The sequence below is a fragment of the Paroedura picta genome, chromosome 16 (genome assembly GCF_049243985.1).
Source record: "Paroedura picta isolate Pp20150507F chromosome 16, Ppicta_v3.0, whole genome shotgun sequence".
Classification (NCBI taxonomy): Eukaryota; Metazoa; Chordata; class Lepidosauria; order Squamata; family Gekkonidae; genus Paroedura; species Paroedura picta.
This window is the reverse complement of record NC_135384.1, coordinates 15609008-15627073: the sequence shown is the minus strand read 5'-3', so window position 1 is coordinate 15627073 and position 18066 is coordinate 15609008. Positions and strand designations below refer to the sequence as shown.

Here is an 18066-nt window from a genome sequence, read left to right as displayed (position 1 = left end):
TACACATTAAGGAACAACACCTTTTTTTTCTCCTGCAGAAACCGCATGAACCGACTTTCACAGACATCTCCAAAGATGTTAACAGTCTCATCCTCCCTCTTGTCTGAAATGCACAGTGGAACACCACTCTTCCACATGCACCCTGTTGGGTCCTTATAATTTGTGCATTATTTGAAAGGGAGCTGGGATGAACCAAGACTTACTAGGGCCCATTCTGCACACATAGGATAATGCACTTTCAATGTGCTTTGGCAGCTGGATTGTCCTGTGCGGAACAGGAAAATCTACTTCTAAAGTGCATTGAAAGTGCATTATCTATTGTGTGCAGAATAGGCCTAGGAATGGAGAGGGACGTGGAGTGACGGCAGGTCCCCCTACCTTTTTCAAGTATGCTAATCAGGTATAGCTGGCTGCAAAGAGCTAGTAGGTAGGTACTTTGTTCTCACTGCATCACCAGGTAAACTCTCTAAAAATGCAGGGAGCTTCTGCATGCAAAAGGGATGAATTACCACTGAGCCACAGCACCTTCCCACGTGACAGTTCAGAGACATTTATTTGCCTTCATCATTATACCTTATGCCACAGTTCAAAGCATGTATGCATGGAACGTCCAGAGGTTTTTCATAGAGGATCTGACCAAACCCACAGCTGAAAGTTAGCATGATGTAGTATGTAGAGTGACAGACTTTCATTTGAAAAACCAGGTTTGATTCCCACTCTTCCAAATGCAACCAGCTAGGTCAATTTGGCCTAGTCATAGTTCTCTTACAGCTGTTCTTGCCGAGCTGTTCTCTTAGAATTTTCTCAGCCCTACCTACCTCACGGGGTATCTGTTGTAGAGTGAGCAAGATGTTTGTAAGCTATTTCAGGACTCCTTTGGATAGTGAAAAATGGGGTATAAAAACCATCTCTTCTTTTCTTGTAGTAATATCAATCAATGGTATTTCTAGATCAATTGCTGTTGGGTTGACTCCCAGTCATCTATTCCTTTGCTTTCCCATGATTTCAAGGTTCTGTCATTCTGCTCCTGATGTTCTGGTAGGCTTTGTGCACTGCTTCCCCTTTGCCACTCCTGAAATGGATCCTCAGACTTTGAACCAAGGGGCTGAGTTGATCCAATCTTGTCCAGTTCCCCTTCTTACAACACGTCCCCAATGCAGGACCCATGACTGAATCATAGAGTTGGAAGGGGCCATACAGGCCATCTAGTCCTACCCCCTGCTCAACGCAGGATCAGCCCAAAGCATCCAACCTTTGCTTGAAGACTGCCAGTGAGGGGGAGCTCACCACCTCCTTAGGCAGCCTATTCCATTGCTGAACTGCTCTGACTGTGAAATTTTTTTTCCTGATATCTAGCCTAGCAATAATTTTTGTTAGATCTTTATTTGTGTCTGAAAGTAGTAGCTTAAGACGCTGTTTCCTCAAACCTCTGGGGCATTCTGCGATCAATGAGGCCAGTGAATTTGTACGGAGGTGATGATAGAGCCTGCACTCAAATAGGACATGTTCAGCTGTCTCTATTTGACCTTCGCCACAGACACACTTACGTGCTTCTATCGGTAGCCCCTTGAACTTTCCTTCCAGGAAAGCGGAAGGGAGGGCATTATAGCGGAGAAGAGTAAAAGATCTTCTTTGTTCAGAATTTGGAAGATCAGTTAGATATGGCATTAAGACAGCCTTGTTAAGAAGGTCTTTCCCAAAAAGTGGATTCAATATCTTATTGATATCATGCTGTCTTTCTACATCTATTACTCTGTTCCTTATTAATTCTTTCGCTTTGTCATGTCCCAGGCCCAAAATAAATTGATAGGACAGACCATAGGAGCACAGCTTCTCTAGTAGTGCTTTTAACCAGGGTGCGACAAATGAATCTGTCAGTAGGAGGCTGATAAGACCTCTCTGCCGAAATACCAGTTTAAGCCAGAACATAAGGGTTGCCATCCAGAGCCTAGTCTGAACATTAACCATTCCAGTCTCTATCCTAATTGCGATATTGGAGATGTTATTTGGCAATTGGAGAATAGTTCTCAGAAATTTAGACTGGACCTTCTCTAGGTTAGATAGATTACCAGAGATGCTTATTGGGGCCCCATAGATTAGTTGTGCTATCTAGCCTATATTGTTGTACTTGAAGTTTAAACCCATTACTGCGTGTCCTCTCCTCTGCAGCCAATAGACTGCCAGTATAGCTTTTTTGGGGGGAGGATCAAAGGAATTCTTCCTTTTGGTTGTTTCTAACCCAATCCCTTCAACCTTTAGCGTCCCTTAACATTTTTAATCACAGCTCCATTGCTTTTCCTATAGACCAAAATTGGACCTTGTTTCAATCAAGTTCTTTGTTAATAAGCCCACATCAATATTTGCAGTCTGTACATAAACTTGATGAAACAAATATAATTTCTGGTGAAAGAAAGTATTGGCTACTCCTTATTTGATACAATATGAAAAGCTGTCAAGCTATATTTTCCTCTATGGGGTTCGATGATATTGAGGGAGAAAAGTGAGAGCTTTGGGTAGCCTGCTAAAATTATTTTTGAAATTAGCTTTATTCTTATTATATTTATATATATTTATAATTACACTATGAGCCTCTTGTGGCGCAGAGTGGTAAGGCAGCGATATGCTGTCTGAAGCTGTCTGCCCATAAGGTTGGGAGTTCAATCCCAGCAGCCGGCTCAAGGTCGACTCAGCCTTCCATCCTTCCGAGGTCGGTAAAATGAGTACCCAGCTTGCTGGGGGGTAAACAGTAATGACTGGGGAAGGCACTGGCAAACCACCCCGTATTGAGTCTGCCATGAAAACGCTAGAGGGCGTCACCCCAAGGGTCAGACATGACTCGGTGCTTGCACAGGGGATACCTTTACCTTTTATAATTACACTTTTAGGCCACTTCTCCCAGTTTTCAGTGGCCAGCAACAACCACAGAAAAATCTAAATGGAGTCCAGAACCCGTACCAAGTCTGGAACCCGTACAAATGGGATTCAGAGCCTATACAACTTGGGGAACTGGATGGGAAAAATTCATTCTGATTGCTTCTATTTTACTGTCTTCTCCACCAGTAATGCAGAAACCAGAGTGGAATGAGACCATAATCACAGAATTCATCCTTCATGGATTTGGAGACCTCCAAGAACTGCATGTCCTTCTATTTGTTGTCTTTCTCTTGATCTATATCATGACCATGGCTGGAAACCTGACCATTCTTATACTTGTTATGACTGATCAGCACCTACATACCCCCATGTACTTTTTCCTGGCCAATCTATCTACCTTGGAGACCTGCTACACTTCAACAATTATTCCCAGAATGCTGGTCAACTTGTTATCTGAGAACCGAGGTGTTTCGGTCAATGGCTGTATTGCGCAATTATGGGTTTTTGTTTTCTTAGCAGTAACCGAATGCTATCTCCTAGCTGCAATGTCATACGATCGTTACGTGGCAATATGTAAACCCTTGCATTATTCCATTCTTATGAATTTCAAAGTTTGCATTTGGCTCATGGCTGGATCGTGGATTGTCAGTTTTGTCACAGACACAATATTGTTTGTGTTTATATTCCAATTATCTTTCTGTGGACACAATGTGATTGAGCATTTCTACTGTGATTTCATTCCTTTGATGAACCTGACCTGCAGCGATGCAAGCCAAGTAAAACTAGTATCATCTGTTCTGACCTCCATTTCTACCATGCCTCCATTTATTTTAACCATAACATCCTATGGGCACATAATTAAAGCCATTCTTAAAATTCCATCCACCACAGGAAGGCAAAAGGCCTTCTCTACTTGCTCCTCTCACCTTATTGTGGTGACAATTTTCTATGGCACCCTCATCACTGTGTATCTGCTGCAAGATGCCAATGGACTGAAAGAGCTGAACAAGGCCTTATCAGTTATTTATACCATTCTGACTCCTCTGGTTAACCCTCTCATATACAGCCTGAGGAACAAAGAGGTGAAGGAGGCCATAAGGAGGACTGCTACCAAATTCAAACTGCATTAGATTTCATTGAACTCCCCCCCCCCCCGGCATCTTAAAACAGAACTGCTGTTTTGATTGGCAGGTGGCATATTGGCAAGCAAGACTCGACTCCATTTTGGCATTAACAAGGCCATAGCTTTAATGTCAAACAACCTCCACCTGGAGGGTTGGCCTGCCACGAAACTAAGAGCTTACATTAGTCGCCCAGCTGCTAATGTTTGGCCCTGGTGGTGCCATGGAACCATTTTCCATCCCAGCTGGGAGGATAGGTCCTTGCCTCCAGGGTCTAATACCCCAGGAAGTGGCTTGGCAGGTGGCCGATGGGCGTGGACCTCATTTGGCCCCCAGCCACCTGGCACAGAGCCCCTGGCCTACTCAGCTCACAGAAGCTAGTCTCTTATGGAGACCTCCTCCCTCAGGGCTCCAGTATGCAAACTGGGCCTTGACCAACCTGGGCTCATCTCGTGCTCCCCTTAAACCACTGTGACGGAAGGTAACAAAACTGAGCAAGGAAACCATTTAACAAGGGCGGGAGGGAGGGCAGCTCTGCTGAAATTTTGGCACAATTTACTCAAAAACAGCCCCAACAGCCCCCCAGTTATATTCACCATAGGTAAAAATGGAGCTGGATTATATCATTATCGCCTCTACCCAAGAAACCCCTAGATCTGAATAACAAGCTGGTAACTGTAACCCGGATAACTAGGAATGTCAATATTTTTCAGCTCTTTGATATCCGACTCCAAAAATGCCATTTTTTTCAAGGTGCACACCCCTAATATTCTCCCCAACTCCCATGACAGTTATTGTTCCTTAAGAGATAAAGATTGATAGAACATCCAGTGAATAGCCATAGTTCATTCATGTAATATTCCTTTGATATCATAACTTCCTTCTTGCTGTAAAGTATAGGCTAGGTTCACCGAAATTTTTGAAATGTGTTTTCTCATTCGCACAGGCAATCTATGCCATTAGGGAAGGTAGTATTCTCCTCTGTAATTACCAGAATCACTGTTATTAATGACATTTCTTGTTGTGCATTGTCAAAGGTCAGTTTTAAAGTGCTTGGTAGGTGAATTCTGAATTCGCTTGAAGAAGTCACAATGTGACATTTGCAGCTGGGGTTCTGCTTCACGGCAGTGCAGGGCTACTTCCATCCTCTATTCTCCAGATAAGGCAGAACAGTTTTGACCGAGGGTCTCCAGGTCCACAAATCCACCTTCTGTGTGGTGTCTTGTGGGGAGGGATGCCTTCAGTTCTGCTACGGTGGCTGCTGCAGCGGACATGGTAGCAGAATGCAGCTGTTCAGCTGTGGCCTGGGTAGGCATGTCTATGCACACCGGTGGTTGCTCTTATTGCTTTTGCTGATCCTGCTTCCTTCTCTTGTGTGCTGGACAAAATTGAAAGGCAAATGTAATTATGGAGAAACCCTCCCAAACCATTTGTATAGGACAGGGGATAACATCGTTGGTGGGATCCTTTCTCTGATGCATCAAAACTCTCTTTTGATTGATTTTCAGAAGCTTCCAGTTAGGAAGGACTACAATGTCATGTAAGTAGTGGCAATGGTGGTATTTTCCAGGGGATGTTTAGGATTACTGACATTTACAATAAGGGTGGAGTTTCAATAGCTGCAGCTTTTTTTCATCATGGCACACTACTTATCGAATCAGGATAATTTTAAGACATAGGCAAAGGAACCTTATTTGTCAAGGCATTGGCAACTCTTCTTATGATGGTGAGCTGAGCTATGCATTCAGAATAGAAGAATGTTTGTTTTAAATCAGCACAGAAACATACACAGGAGAAATTTTTGGGTTGGATCCAGCCACATTTATCACTCACCCAGTTTTTATTCTTATTAAATTCCCACTCCCATGTGACTCTTCTTGATGCAAGTCTCATGATTCCCAATAAAGCTCTTTTTTGGTAGTCAAAGATGTTCCCCTCCTCTCTTTTTACCAGCTGAAAAGCTGCTCGGGTCCAACTCTTTGAACCCCGATTGACTGGAAGATACATCTCTGCAAGGGTTTTGTTATCTAAGTTCATTACATTCTTTTCATTGCAATCTGTTCTCCCAAGCACTGGATTTTGAACGTTTCTGGGGGCTTTTTTTACCAAGAAGAAACATAGATTGCTTTTCATCAACACCTGTTATGTATCACGTGAATGGCAGTTTAGCTTGAATTTGACACAGAAATTGAAATACTGGAGTACAAAACTGCACAAGTACAGAATTGTACACATGACACAAGTATCCAAAGTGTTCATGGAATGAACAGGCATTAATGGCCCAGTCAGTTCTTTTAACAGGACACTTGATAGCCATTCCAAAAGCTGTGGAGGTGTTGTGGCAAAGCATCTGTTTTTCATGAAGAAGGTCTCCGGTTCAATCCTTGGCATCTCCACTTAAAACAATTGGGTGATGAGAAAGACCTTAGCCTGCAACCCTAGCAAGCTCCTGCCAGTTAGAATAGACAATAGGCTGTCTAAGGAGGTGGTGAGCTCCCCCTCACTGACAGTCTTCAAGCAAAGGTTGGATACACACTTTTCTTGGATGCTTTAGGATGCTTAGGGCTGATCCTGTGTTGAGCTAGGTTGGACTTGATGGCCTGTATGGCCCCTTCCAACTCTATGATTCTATAATTCTATGATTCTATGAGGATGCTTAGGGCTGATCCTGCATTGAGCAGGGGGTTGGACTAGATGGCCTGTATGGCCCCTTCCAACTCTATGATTCTATGACATACCAATATGGTAGACCAATAGAGTCAGTATAAAGCAGCTTCCTAAATTCAATCTAAGTTAAATGTATCAGTCTTTAAACAATTCTTGTTTCTTTTTGATGCAATATGGAAAAATACAGCTAGTCCTCCAGTCAATTAGTTTGATTCTCTGTAAGACTTCAGGCTAGTCAAAGTGAGAAAATGTATTTAAGCATCAGAGGAAAATGTGCTTATTTGCCCAAGCATTAGATTCAGAATCGTGCCCTCTTTTCTTGTTATTTTGAATTAATTTGGGTGATGGGTTATTGTTGAATGATTCTCAGCTCTTGGTACTATTCTGAGTGGTATTTAGAAGGAGGGAACACCTGCTAAATAGCAGTCAATACATGAATAAATATTGTAACATACTGCATGATCAATGGTGAAGATCAGACTGGATTGTTTCCCCCCTGACATGCCATGGCATAGTTGTTGTATTGAATAAGTAATAAAGCTAGTAAAAGACATGGCAGAGTTTATGTTATCTGTTTTTTTTTTTTTTTGCTGTTACACCGCTATGAAATATTGCATATAAATAGTCACAAAATTGACTTTTTTTAAAGTTATTTTTTATAAAAAGATCCTAATTATCTGGGGCTTTGTACATAGTTTGTCAGCAAGGCAAAGTAACTGACTGTTCCTGCTGGAAGGAAAGAAGGCAATGCAGGCTGCAAGGCTTCCTTTCCTTCCAGTGAGAGGAAAGCAGTAATGTTCAGTTTGCTTGCCCTGAAGATTAAGGGGAAGGGGATCAACATCCCAAAGACGTTATGCTGGGGTGGACAAAATCCATGGGAGATGGAGCAAGGGGGAGAACTGGACATGATGTAGCAAAAAAACAACAATAAACAAACAAACAGACAAAAAAGCTGGCTGGACCCGACCCTCTCTCTAACAGAAATTTCCGTATCAATGTCCATATTATTACAGGGTGATGTATAAAAATTATCAGCATGCCCTCGCCTTTATTTTTGCCATCTATGAGATCAATAAGAACCCCAGACTTTTACCCAACATCACCCTGGGCTTTCATATCTATGATGACCAGTTTTATGCAAGGATCACATATGCAACTGTTCTGGATCTGCTCTTCACCCAGCAAAGAAACATGCCTAATTACAGGTGCAATAGGGGGAAAGATGTGTTGTCTGTTATTGGGGGTCTCTCTGTAGATAACGCCATCCAGATGGCCACTATTCTGAACATCTACAAGATTCCACAGGTATGTGCATTTTTATTTGGGTCTGGATGGAATACACTTTCTGTTCAATTATGTTTTGACACAATGGCTTCCTCAGGAGGTGGTGGGTTCCCCATCTTTGGAAATTTTTAAACAGAGGCTAGATAGCCATCTGACAAAGAGGCTGATTCTGTTAAGGCTCAAGGGGGTGGATGAGCAATAGCGTGAGTGTCCTGCATAGTGCAGGGGGTTGGACTAGATGACCCACGAGGTCCCTTCCGACTCTATGATTCCATGATTCTCATGCATACACATACCAGTAAACTATGTTTATTTCAGAACGAGAACAAATTCTTCCCCTTTTTGAAATTCACTTCTTGATGTAATTAACACAAAAAAATGCAAGACATAAGAGGGAAAGCTCTTAAACAAACATGTAAAGTTTTTAAACACATGGACATCACTGGGCTGTTCAAAGTTTCACATGACAGCAGACTGAACATGCATTTGTGGGGACTGGCTCTGAACAGCCTTCAAATAACACAATCCAAAGTTGTATGTAACTTTGGTGTGCATTTATGTGACATCTTAATTCTTTCGGTTTCTGTGTCTTAGGCATCAGAGTTCCTGTGCTACACAGAAGAAAATATAGCCATTATTGGTGTGTGTGTGTGTGTGTGGGAGGGGGAGGAATCCAAAAGAAAGAGATACTACCATTAAATAAGCATAGTGCACATAAGGTAAGAGTCATAGGAATCATTGTATTCAGTGAATACAGTGAATAATCAAGAAAAGATTTCAAATTCATTACTATGGTACATCCAGTAAACAATAATTTTGTATGTAAAACTTTACCTTGCCTTCAATTATCTCAGTTGTAATAGCTAAATGACATTGTGGTCAGAACTGTGTAAGGCTGATGTTTAATGATTACTGGTCCCAGTTTGGGTGCAGGGAGGGCCATAATGAGTTTTGCACTTTTCCATATCTGTGAAAATATTTGAATTTAAAAGCTAAAGAATTCAGGTCTTCTGAACTTTGTATACTTCAATATAGATTTAGATGTCCTGTTGGCCTTTGTACATATGAAATGTAGACTTCAGCATGCCATGGAGCTAAACAATTCCTCTTCTACCACCTTGTCTGTTTTGGCAAGCTTGGGGTTAAGATTACATTTTATTGTGTTTTTCCCCTCGACCCTTAGCTCACCTATGGTGCCTATGAGACTACGCTTGGTGATAAAGGTGAATTCACTTCTTTCTACCATGTGGCACCAAGAGTTGGTACTCATCAGGCGGGGATTGTCCGGCTCCTCCTGCATTTCAGGTGGACGTGGATTGGTGTGGTTGTTTCAGAAGATGACGGAGGAGAAAAGTTTGTGAAGATTCTGATGCCTTTGCTCATGCAGAATGGCATTTGTGTTGCCTTCTGGGAAAGGCTCGAACTAATTAACAATGCCCAATTGGCTTCTCATGCTGAAAACATGAAGAAGTTTCCTGAAGAAGTTTTTTCAGCCGATGTCAACGTGACGGTTGTCAGTGGCAACTTTCAGTCTCTGCTGGCTTTTACAATAATGTTAAATATCTTTGAATTTGTGGCAAAATCTTACGTAGGAAGGGTTTGGATCACGAGCCCTCAGTGGGATTTCACCAACTCAATCAGTGTGTATGGTTTCTGCAGGAAAACCTTCCAAGGCACATTGTCTTTCTTGGGCCACACAAACGAAGTACCACAATTCCGGGACTTCCTCCAAAACTTCAAACCTGATAAGACACTGGAGCCTTTTCTCTGCTTTTTCTGGGCATCTGTCTTCCAGTGTTGTTTTGCTGAGTCAAATGTTACTGGTTGTGAAAAGTGCACAGGAGAAGAAAAACTGGAGCATTTACCTGGAAATCATTTTGAGATGTCTATGATGGGTCAAAGCTACAATATCTACAATGTTGTCTATGCTGTAGCACATGCTTTACATGCTTTGTACTCGTCCAGACCGAGAAGACTGCTGGAGAAAAGCAAATCTGAGGACTTGAAGGTTCAGCCATGGCAGGTAATGAGCTTCGGGGTGTGGGCACCATCACACTTGCCGGCAGAAACTGTAAAACAAAATTCTCTGAACGCTTTGGAGTTGAACAGGGACAGGCAACTTTTTACAGTGAAAGAGACAAGCTATATCAATGTTCGACAGCAAGAGAGCCCCATTTGTTAGGAAGAAAGCCCATTTGCATAACCAAAATGATGTAATTTAATATCATTCACAAGTGGAATATTGATTACTAATTCATATCATGACTGTGGCTTAAGCAACAGTTGATGGAAGACTTTTATTAGGAAGCAGAACACTTGATGTCTTACAACTTGCCAGCACTCCTGGCAATATTTTATTAAAGCAGTAGCCTTATGTTATCCCAACAAAGGTTATGTGACCTTGAGCGTGACCTGTCCTCCTGCAAGTCAATAAATATACCCAGGGACACTCTCTGTGTTTGATATCGGCAGAGACAAAAATCCATAGTTTGCACTTGAGATTACTGGCAATTGTTCATCCTTATCATTTCCTTTTCTTAAAACATTTCTCATAAAAATAGTTTAATCCCATAAAACGATTCCCACTTTGCATGCTAAGTTAAAGTATATTGGAGGGGTATATAGGATGCCAGAAAAACTAAACATTTAGGGTTTTTTTTAAGCTGTATTCATAGAACAGAATCATAGAGCTGGAAGGCACCTCCAGGGTCATTTAGTCTAACCCCCTGCAAAATGCAGTAAATTCACAGCTACCTGCCCATTCAATTATGAACTGAGCAACATATGATAAGTAGATGATAAGCAGAACCATGTTTATAGGAACTTTTTTTTCTGGGGGAAGAATTCTAAGGGAACAGAGTATGCATGGACCTAAACAGGATACTTCAATAAAGTCTTTTTTAAAAGAGCACAGTAGTTTGTTGATACCCTTTCACTATCATGTCAACAAACTCTTGGAGAAGGGGATCAAATACAATGACACAGATTCAGGGCTTTTCCTCTGTCTCATTTTCCTTGCTTGTGATTTCCTATTTAGTTGGGGGGGGAGGGTGTTTGTGGGTTTTTAAGGGGAAGATGAATCATTGTTATAACAAATCAACCACTAGAAGGAACTAAATGTGTAGAAAAGGGGGGGGCACCCCGAAACAGCAGCAACTTACAAGAAAATAAGAATGCAGAAAAGCCCTCAGGCATCCTTTGAGACTGACTATAGAAAAAAATTTCCTCGCACATTGAATGCTAAAATAAATGCATTGAAGAAACAGATTCCTAGTGCTATCCTAAATAGAGCTGTATCCTCAAATAGTGACTTTGATGAACTGAAAAGGGTATTATTTCTGTTTTGTATGGCACAATCCACCTTAAAAACTTTATTGTATTATCTTCCTATTAAAAGGTCCACTCTTTCCTGAAAAACATCCACTTTAACAATGGTGCTGGGCAAGAAGTCATATTTGAGAATGAAGCATTGTCCACTGGGTATGACATCATCAACTGGGTCACTTTCTCCAATCAATCTTTCCTTAAAGTCAGGGTTGGAAAGATTTCATCAAGCCAAGAGTTCACCATTGATGATAAAGCCATTGTGTGGAATGGTCGATTTAAGGAGGTAGGAGCAAGGTGCTGGTTTAGGCTAGTTTAGTTTACAGCAAAGATTCTAGCTGTAAAGTTGCTTGGTTTATGGGAGTGTTATCTCTCTTCAGCCTTGGGGCCAGACATGCCAGTTGTGTCTTCCTGGCCCGGCTATAACAGAGGATATCTGGAATGTTTTCACACCAAAATGGGTATGTGTGGGGAGCTTGGGGACTAGATTAAAAAGAGCAATGTGTTTAGACTTAGCAAAGGTTTGGAGATGTTAGCATCATTGTATCCTCGAAAAAGAGATTTCATTCAACCAAGTCTGCTTATTGGTGACAATTGGCTTAATTCTCATATGAAGCAGCATGTAGGTATGATCTTTTTGTCTGGATGCATGATGGGGACTAATTTCATTATTAAAGGTGAGGGGTTCCTATTTAACATGTGCTATTATAGTCTACCAAATGATGAAAGAGAGCCTTGATTTTGGACCAGTTTATAAGAAGATAGGAATGTACTTTTCATTGGGTGCTTCGAAATGTTTCACTATTTCCAGGGGCTATTATGCGTGTAAAGTTTTTAATCAAAGTCAGCTGACCCTTTTCAATCATCATTTTTTAAAAAAACAGTAGTGTTTTTCTGCAAGGATTATGCATTTTAAAGGATTATGCAGATATATGATGGAAAATAGTGTGGGGGGCTATTCCTCCATTGTGCTAGACACTCATTGGCAAGCCATGGTTAGGTGCCATGTCACATGATCACCATTCTGGCACATGCTACTGGCTTTGCCTTATGGGAACTGTAGTTCATGGATATGGAGCCCTAAACAAGAAAATGTTGAAAACACTACAAGCTTTTCCCCTCAGAGATATGCTGTTCCTCGTGAAGAGTAGATTGAAATGCTTGCAAATGCATCTGAGGGACTGAATAAATTAATTTATGCTGGTGTAATGTTGTCATAGCAGAGATGGGAGGGTTTGTGCTGAACAAGGTGTGCCTCAAGCTCCCATAGGTGGAGGAGGGACTAGAAGCTGTCCATTTCCCCCATTGGTGTACCGTGGCACAGGAGAGGAGATCAAAAACATGCTAGCATTTATTAATGCAAAAACAGGCATTTTTATGACCACTGTAAAAGAAAAGTCATTTTCAAGCTAGTTTTAAATACTGCACTGAAAAAAAAACAGTGGCTACTATGAAGGAGGAATGCCTTGTGTAATAACACAAGTACAAAATTGGCTATTCCATGGCAAAACCAGCCCCATATGCAGAAATAAAAAAAACTGTCTTTTGGGGCAGACTTTTTGCAAGGTTTCCTGCCATGCATAATACATCCAGGAAAGGGAGATAGACTTCCCCCCCCCCCAAAAAAAATGTCAAAAATACTTCAGTCACTTGGGTTGCCAGACTCTAGGTAGGGTCTGGCAATCTTCTGGAATTACAACTGGTTTCCAGATGGCACAGATCAGTTCCACTGGAGAAAATGACAGCTTTGAATAGTGGACTCCGATATTACGCCTAAATGAAGTCTCCTTTCCTAAAAAAAAAAAAGCCACCATACCCAAGCAAGCGTTTTCCACCCGAGAACTGCAATCCTAATTTGACTACTAACAAGGTGTTGCAAAGCATTGAGGAAAGGTTGAGGAGACATTTTCATACCCCTAACATATCCCTTTCATTATTATTATTATTATTATTATTATTATTATTATTATTATTATTATTATTATTATTATTAGATTTATAGCCCGCCACTCCCTTGCGGCTCGTGCTAGAAATAGTCACCATCAGTTATTTGAATGAGCCCTATTCCTAACTGTCTTGTATCAAACATAAGCTTAGCATCCTATAAGATTCGGAGCCAGAAACTTCCCTGATATTAATTGTAAACATACTCGTATATTCGTGCTATATATTTATTTCATTTTTTATTATTAGATGCCCAGTTCCAAGTGTGTTGAGCGCTGCAATCTTGGGCACAGCAGAAAAATTAAGCAGGATCAACCACTTTGTTGTTATGACTGTACTCCATGCCCAGGGGACTCCATTTCTAACAAGAGAGGTAAGCAAATTATGCTGATTTACCTGAGGATATCTTCCAATATTTGTTTATTCACACATTTTTTAAAAAATGGTTCAATATTTTTAAGATACACTTTTTGACCATTTACGCACTGGGAACTTCACTGCCCCAGCTCGCATGCAGGAGCACAGATTGGGGGTGGATGAGGTGTACCAAATGCTCCCTATTGGGGGTGCAGGAAGAGGTGGGGCATGACTAAAACTCCAGCCTGCAGCCCGGCATGAAACCTCCAGTGTGTAAATGGTCTTTGGGAGTAAGCTTATCACCAAGAGACCACAATACATTCTTGTGACAATATACAGTACCCATAGATACTCCTTAAGAGTATATATGGACCACAATAGTTTGAGTGGGTTCTCCTTTTTATTACAGCCCCCAATCACAATGGCTTTGTTTGTGGCAAGAACATCTTATTGCATGCTTATGAAGCTATATGAGATGGCAGAGAAAGTGGCTAAATGAGAGTTTTATGCTCCCTCTATCGCATTCACAAGTTCTTGCCTGGCACAATTGAACTGCTCATTCCCTGAAATTAAATGTATGAGAGCAAAGACTAACAGTTTTAAAATTTCATTTGTTCAATTATGCTATATAAAGAGCTCTAGAAATTGATTCACCTCTATTGGATTCTTATCTAATATACTTTTTAACTCATTACATATTGGGAAAATAACATACACTGATTGTAAGTTTCATAGGAAATTAAGTGATTCTTAATTCTGTGAATTTAGGCAAATTGTAAGTGGGTGAATAGAAGGGATTGTCTGGATGCTTGACTTTTATAGCCATTTCCTGCAATCTACAGGGGGTTGGATTAGATGACCCTGGAGTTCCCTTCAAATTCTTTGATTCTATGTACAACATAAGGGGTTGGGTATATTCAGCCTTCCTCAATCTCACCCAATTCTGTTACTACAGATCCAGTGTCACACAACTTTTGACCCATGATATCCAATATAGCCTTTTGGGGTGAATAAAGGGAATCCATGTTTCCTTTCTCAGCAGTTGTTTATATAAAACTCATGATCCCACTTTCCCCCTTTTGTGTGTGCTTCCTAATTATTTGAAGCCCTGAAGTGGTACCAAGCTTTTCATGGGACCCCAAAATTGCTAGCTATAAATTCCCCATTCCCTAATATAGAAAGCAGAGTGCTAAAGAAAAAAAAAACAGTGCAGAAATGATCCATTTTTGCCCACTGTTAACTTCACACCACTTATAGTCACCTGTGCATTAAACAAAATGAGTATGAATGATTCATGATATACCAAGTCCCGTGATTCTCTTTCAGATGCAGATGATTGTATCAAGTGCCCAGAAGATCAGCATGCAAACAGGAACAAGGATCAGTGCATCCCCAAAGTTGTCACTTTCCTATCCTACCAAGAACCCTTAGGGATTGTTTTGGTTTCCATTGCTGTTTTCTTCGTTGTGATCACAAGTATGACGATACAGATATTTGTGACCAACTGGGACACTCCCATTGTCAAAGCCAACAATCGGATCCTCACCTGCGTTCTTCTTGTGTCCATCCTGCTTTGCTACCTTTCTTCCTTGTTCCTCATTGGCAAGCCTGGGAAAGTGTCCTGCCTTCTCCACCAATCAGCCTTTGCCATTGTTTTCTCCGTTGCGGTATCCTGCTTGTTTGCCAAAACCATCACTGTCGTCTTGGCTTTCATGGCAACACAGCCTGGGAGCAGAATGAAGAAATGGTTAAAGAAAAAAATTGCCAACTCCATTGTCCTTTCCTGCTCCCTCATTCAAGTGGGGATTTGCCTGGTCTGGCTGTTGACTTCTCCTCCTTTCCCAGATGTTGATATGCACTCACAGGCTGGACAAATCATACTGAAATGTAATGAGGGCTCTGTTGCCATGTTCTACAGTGTCCTGGGCTACATGGGCTTTCTGGCCACCATCTGCTTCACTATAGCTTTTCCAGCCAGAAAACTGCCAGACACTTTCAATGAAGCCAAGTTCATCACCTTCAGCCTGCTGATCTTTTGCAGTGTTTGGATCTCCTTTATTCCCGCTTACCTGGGCACCAAGGGGAAAATGACGGTTGCTGTGGAAGTGTTTGCCATATTGGCCTCCAACACTGGAATCCTGGCTTGCATTTTTCTCCCCAAATGTTACATTATTGTTCTAAGGCCCGATCTCAATTCCCGGAAACTGCTTATAGAGAAAAAGAATTACTAACTTTGGGATAAAATTCATCTAGGTAGTCAAACTGCGGCCCTCCAGATGCCCATGGACTACAATTTCCAGGAGCCCTTGCCAGCATTCGCTGGTGAATGCTGGCAAGGGCTCCTGGGAATTGTAGTCCATGGACATCTGGAAGGCCACAGTTTGACTACCCCTGATCTAGCATTTTAGAACCAGTGACCCACTTGTTCCTCTAGCAATTTAAGTGCTTTTTATTGAGAGGGTAGACCAATCATTTCAAAGGTGATGATAACTGATTTATTGAATTTGCTTGATTAACTGATAATTAAATCTGCATCCCTCCTCATAAAACAAACAAACCAAACAAAACAAAAAACTACCAACAAGGATTCTCACCCCTGTGTGGAACATCTATATAAGGGGTGAGAATACTTTCCCCCTGCCCTCTTCCCCCTCTCAAATACCCAGAATCCCTCCCCCCGCACTCCCCACTCCCTTTCCCTCCTTACCTGTGTGTCTGGGACCCGCACTGAGGCCTGCCTCCTGCTGATGCCTCGGCCAGTCTTCCAAGGTTGCTCCTGCTCTCTGGAGGGTGGGAGAGACCTTGGAAGACTGGTGGAGTGGTTGCTGCTCAGGCATGTAGTCGTTGAAGAGGGTCTTCCAAGGCTGCTCCTGCTCCTTGGAGACTGGCAGTGGCATTGGCGCCAGAGCAAAAAGCACACCTCAGTGCTAAGCCTTGCTGCTCTGGTGCCACTGCTGCTGCTGCTGCGGGCCATCTACTGGCATGCTCCCTCAGGCAGGACAAGGTACGTCACATCCGTTATCATATATAGGGACCATGCCAGTAGATGTTCCACATCAAAAATTCTTGAATGGTCTCAAATCTCTTATGAAGAACTGTAATAAAAACAATTAAAATGCACACCATGGCTGTACTTGTATTGCTGGAAGGTTAATCTGGTTGTTTCTTTTCCAATCAAGGCAGGGAAATCAAGCAGGGAAAAAAGAACAAAGTTGGAAAGTCAGGCAAGCAGGCTGGCCAAAGGCTGGAAGAGGAAGGATCTCCTAAATTCCAATATACCGAAATACCCACAAATATAGCAATTCACCAGTTGTTTAAGTAATAAAGGGTCAGGGGCCATCTGCCTGGTATGCAGAAGGTTCAATTCTCATCTAGGGCCAGAAAATAAGTGAAGCAAAAGACCTCCACCTGAGACCCTGGAGAACCTATCAAAGCAGATCTGGATGGACTGAGGATTGGATTTGGTATAAGGTAGCTTCCTGTGGCCATGCATTTAGTTAAGAACACTAATAATAATAATAATATCACAATAATTAAATATTACAAAGGATTGTTCATTATGCTTCTTGCTTATGCTGCCCATGTTCTTCCTTCTTCCACTCCTTAGGCTTTTTGGAAACAAACTGATATCATTTTAACCTTCCTCCAAGGAGCTTAGTGACATGCAGACCATTTGTCCATCTTTTATTTTGCACAAAATGAAGATTTAAGTATTTTTAATGACTGCACCTTTTAGCTTGATTTTAATATCTCTGGAAGGCCCAATGATCCTGCAGGCTGCTTTGGGTCCCCCTTGAGGAGACAAGAATTGTGTAAGATTAATATTTATATAGACATTTCTTTTTAATTGCTCTTTTTTGCTTGAATGCATATTATTCATTGTAAGTTTCTTTGAGAACTCTTCTTTAAAGTAGGGTATCAAAATAACTAATTGAATAAAAAGAATCTGATTGCAAGAATGGATTTGATGACACTCATGTTTCTTCTTTGCTATGTTTTACCAATGTGCACAGGTGTACAGTTTTTGGTAGGGTGAATGAACTAAAAGAAGCTGCATGGTCCAGTACTAAAATCAATTTTAGAATTTTTTCTGATAAAACTATCATGTATACTTATGTAACATAATAAGGTTAGAACCGACCAGCTTTTCGACTGTTAAAAAAGAGGGGAGGGGTCATTTCTTTTTGTATTGGCAATGCCTGGTGTGCAGAGAAGAAAAGAAGACCTAGCAGGGTGCAGCAAGAAGACAGTTTCTGGCTCTGGGGCCTCTGGGCAAGCTCAGGGAGGCAGGGTCCTCCAGGGCATGACTTTTATTGGGCTGGCTCAGCTTTAGCCCCATAGAACTGGAGGAGGAGGTTTTACAAGCACCCTATTTCCTCTCTCCTGTTTGTGGTAACCCATTGGTTCTCCCAACGTCTCTGGGACTTGCCCATGCTCTTCCCTCCCAGCCTTCCCAGAAGGTGTCCTGCACCTGCTGCCTATGTCCTCCCCATTG

General features: G+C 41.7%; 2 protein-coding genes across 2 annotated transcripts; both read left to right on the top strand.

The window, feature by feature from the left end:
• The first annotated feature begins 3062 nt into the window (after positions 1 to 3062).
• Positions 3063 to 4004, top strand: LOC143825491 (olfactory receptor 8U3-like). The gene has a single exon (XM_077313518.1). The coding sequence runs from the start codon at positions 3063 to 3065 to the stop codon at positions 4002 to 4004; it is 942 nt and encodes a 313-aa protein (XP_077169633.1).
• Positions 4005 to 11119: 7115 nt separating this feature from the next.
• LOC143825490 (vomeronasal type-2 receptor 26-like) lies at positions 11120 to 15802 on the top strand. The gene is made up of 5 exons (XM_077313517.1): positions 11120 to 11275; positions 11344 to 11556; positions 11651 to 11731; positions 13464 to 13587; positions 14898 to 15802. The coding sequence occupies exons 1-5, from the start codon at positions 11120 to 11122 to the stop codon at positions 15800 to 15802; spliced, it is 1479 nt and encodes a 492-aa protein (XP_077169632.1).
• Positions 15803 to 18066: the final 2264 nt, after the last annotated feature.

Excerpts from the sequence above, each read along its gene's own strand:
- LOC143825490 (XM_077313517.1), top strand. The coding sequence starts at position 11,120 with ATGCAGAAAAGCCCTCAGGCATCCTTTGAGACTGACTATAGAAAAAAA. Across the intron at positions 11,732-13,463 it reads ATGTTTTCACACCAAAATGG|ATGCCCAGTTCCAAGTGTGT; the intron begins GTATGTGTGGGG and ends TTTTATTATTAG. Across the intron at positions 13,588-14,897 it reads CTCCATTTCTAACAAGAGAG|ATGCAGATGATTGTATCAAG; the intron begins GTAAGCAAATTA and ends ATTCTCTTTCAG.
- LOC143825491 (XM_077313518.1), top strand. The coding sequence starts at position 3,063 with ATGCAGAAACCAGAGTGGAATGAGACCATAATCACAGAATTCATCCTT.